The 2,983-nt window shown below is 35.8% G+C and overlaps 1 protein-coding gene across 1 annotated transcript in view; it reads right to left on the bottom strand.

The window, feature by feature from the left end:
• Positions 1 to 2,309, bottom strand: part of LOC110288474 (exocrine gland-secreted peptide 1-like) — a 4,277-nt gene extending 1,968 nt beyond the window's left edge. The window contains exons 1-2 of the mRNA XM_021154812.1: positions 2,258 to 2,309; positions 853 to 929 (exon numbers count right to left, since the gene is read on the bottom strand). Coding sequence (XP_021010471.1) covers positions 853 to 929; positions 2,258 to 2,309 — 129 coding nt within the window. The remainder of the gene's footprint in view (positions 1 to 852; positions 930 to 2,257) is intronic.
• Positions 2,310 to 2,983: the final 674 nt, after the last annotated feature.

The following is a 2,983-nucleotide window of genomic DNA, read 5'->3' as shown; positions in this document are numbered from 1 at the left end:
TCTCTTCTCTTCTCTTCTCTTCTCTTCTCTTCTCTTCTCTTCTCTTCTCTTCTCTTCTCTTCTCTTCTCTTCTCTTCTCTTCTCTTCTCTCTCTCTCTTCTTCCTTCCTTCCTTCCTTCCTTCCTTCCTTCCTTCCTTCCTTCCTTCCTTTCTTCCTGTCTGTCTGTCTGTCTGTCTCTCATTCACTGGTTATGGGTGGTAGATCAAGAGAAAAAGGAGCATATATATGAGAGTGGTAGTTGAGTGTGATTGGGGGTATGATGTGAGATTCCCAAATTATTGTCAATCAATCATCAAAAACAGAAAGGAAAATAAAAATGTTCATTAAGAATCAATAATTTATGAGCAAATTTGAATTGGAAACATGTTAATGATACAGAGGAATGATATTGAGGCCAACTTCACATGCTACACAGATTAGGAGAGATTACATACTGAACTGTATTTGGGATAAGATCCTTTGTTCATTGCTAGATTCTTCTGCCTCTGTATCATATTTCCCAGTGGTATAACTGCAAGCTTTATATCTCATCTCACTATTAATATTGTACTCACTGATATGGATCCGAATCCCCTTAATGTGCATCTTTGACAAATAGTAAGTATCATATATTTTTAGGAAATTTCCCTCTTCAAGTGTCCAGTTTCCACATGTCACTAGTGGCTACTGTAGCTGCTATAGGTGGAGACTTTAAACTTTGTCTCTATCAATATTTCTCTGTTAAGTTCTTCAAGAACCCAATGAGAATGCTGTATTCCACCATACCATCAGGATTTCTGTGTTCATCTTTATTATACTATTTTGCAAAACTGTCAGGTAGAGCTGAGAAAAATTATTCATGTAACACTCACCCTTCCTTCAGTGAGTATGGACGGTAACAGCAGAATTATGAAGAATAACATCACTGGTAAAGAAGCCATGGCTGAAACTGAAGAGAAAAAACCCTTGGTTGAATTAAGCAGTGGAGGTGACACTGAGATGAGCAACATATTGAGAGAACATAAGCAAAAGCAACTCTGGCTGACAAATTCATTAACAAAATAAGGAGGAGCTGCATCATGGGCACTGCTGCTGCTTGTAATTTGCAGGATATCTAAGCAAAAGTGTCCACTGATACTTAAAATGTACTTGCAATGATTAGAAGATTCCTAGCTTCATTCTACACAGGTCTATTTGTCTGTCCTCAAAGGCAAAAATGGGGATAAGAACCTAGTTTCAATTTACCATCTTTTATTTTGCCATTCCCTTAGAATAACACATTGGAAGTGGCATGTTTTGAAGAGCAATTCAAGTTATATCTAATAAATTCCCTTTTTATCTTCAAGCAGAATTACCAACACAATGAATTATATATCTACTCCATTTAATCTCACTCAAACCATCTTCTGTTAGATGGGCTGTTTCAATTTTCTTTAAATTTGAATCAACCTCTGCTCATTGCATACAATTTCCTGTCATAGGAATTATGAAGTCCTACATTCCTTATGTGCTGCCAATAATCACCTAGTGTGATATACAGGCACTTTCTTTCTGGAACTCATATAAAAAGATTACACTGTATAGTAAAGGTGTGCCATCTTATTTTATATATCATGTAAACATTCAGAATCCTCAAAATCTTTTTTATAAGCATATAATTGCTTCATATTTTTAACTGGCTAGATGATAATGGTGTCATGATCAGCAAAGATCTAGTATATTTTTAAAATATAAATACCATTTCCCCTCAATTTTCATTCTTCAAGCACTCCTTCATATACTCTAATGTTCACTGTCAAAAGCATTGCCTGGTTTTCATTGCAATTTAACAATAAATTTTAGTGAAAATGTTCCTGAATAGGTCTGTATTTTTTTCTCTCTTCCCTCAAGGCCACTATCATTGTTCAGAATCTAGAAAACATTCCTGTTCACCATTGATTTTCACACTCTGCCCATAATTTCTAGAGTGACAGGCATTTTTTTCTTTTTCATGAAGAGTAAATAACTATTTTCCTTTCCCTATGATACCTACTTAATTTAGGGCTGAAAGTTTAGACAAAATTTAGACTCCTAATCATGGGCAAATGAGGAAATGCATTTGAATTGAATTTTCTTTTGTTCACAGTGATATGTTACTCTTTAGTACACATCATTTGACCAGTTTCATTTTATGAGATTGAGTAGCCCTTCAATTTCTCTGCTGTATATTTCAAAGACTGAGTCTCTAATAGCTCACCAGCCCTTGTAATCTTAACCTTGTAAATACTGTTATCTTACCATGGAACTTGCTTTCTTGATCCATAATCTTAGCAGGAGTTCCTTGTTCCATATGTTCAGTTCAGGTGAGCTTCTGCTGCAAGCCCTGTGCTTCTCCTGTTCTCAGTGACTCCTCCTTTAAATGGGTACTGTGTGGGTATTTGGTGTATTGAGACCGGAGGTGGTTTTGCTTCATTGATTGATGTTTCCCGAAAAGTGGATTGAACACTCTTAGCAGTTTCTCTTGGGTTATGATGCTTGCTCATCAGAATAGATAACAGGGTGATATGGCACAGCTGTCCTGTGTAATTTTCCAACATTGGCTTGGTGGGTCAATAATCTACTATTTTTCCTTTGCACTTACATATTTTTCTTTACTTTTGTTTTTCAGGCAAGAAATGAGGAGAGGAGATTCATGCTCCTTGCCACTCTTTTTGTCTAGCACTTTGGGCAGGGATTTTTGTTTCCATTATAGCTGCATTACTCAACATTTCTGAATTTTATACAGCCTTTCTTATTGATTGCCATGTTGCCTTGCTTTTCTGTGGTTCTCACATTTTTGATGGCATGGAATTTATAAACATAATCGCTTTGCATCTTTTTCCAGATCTGTGAGCACCCACTAAATTATTGCTTGACTGAGGACTATTCTGTTATAACAACAGAAATCTGTTGAAGAAAAAATTGTTTATCCTAGACACTATTAAAAATCTTGATACTTCATATACATGTTTCACATAATGAGAG

The sequence above is a fragment of the Mus caroli genome, unplaced genomic scaffold, assembly GCF_900094665.2.
Source record: "Mus caroli unplaced genomic scaffold, CAROLI_EIJ_v1.1 scaffold_16121_1, whole genome shotgun sequence".
NCBI lineage: Eukaryota > Metazoa > Chordata > Mammalia > Rodentia > Muridae > Mus > Mus caroli.
The sequence above is the reverse complement of the archived record's forward strand: the minus strand, read 5'-3'. Positions and strand labels throughout refer to the sequence as shown.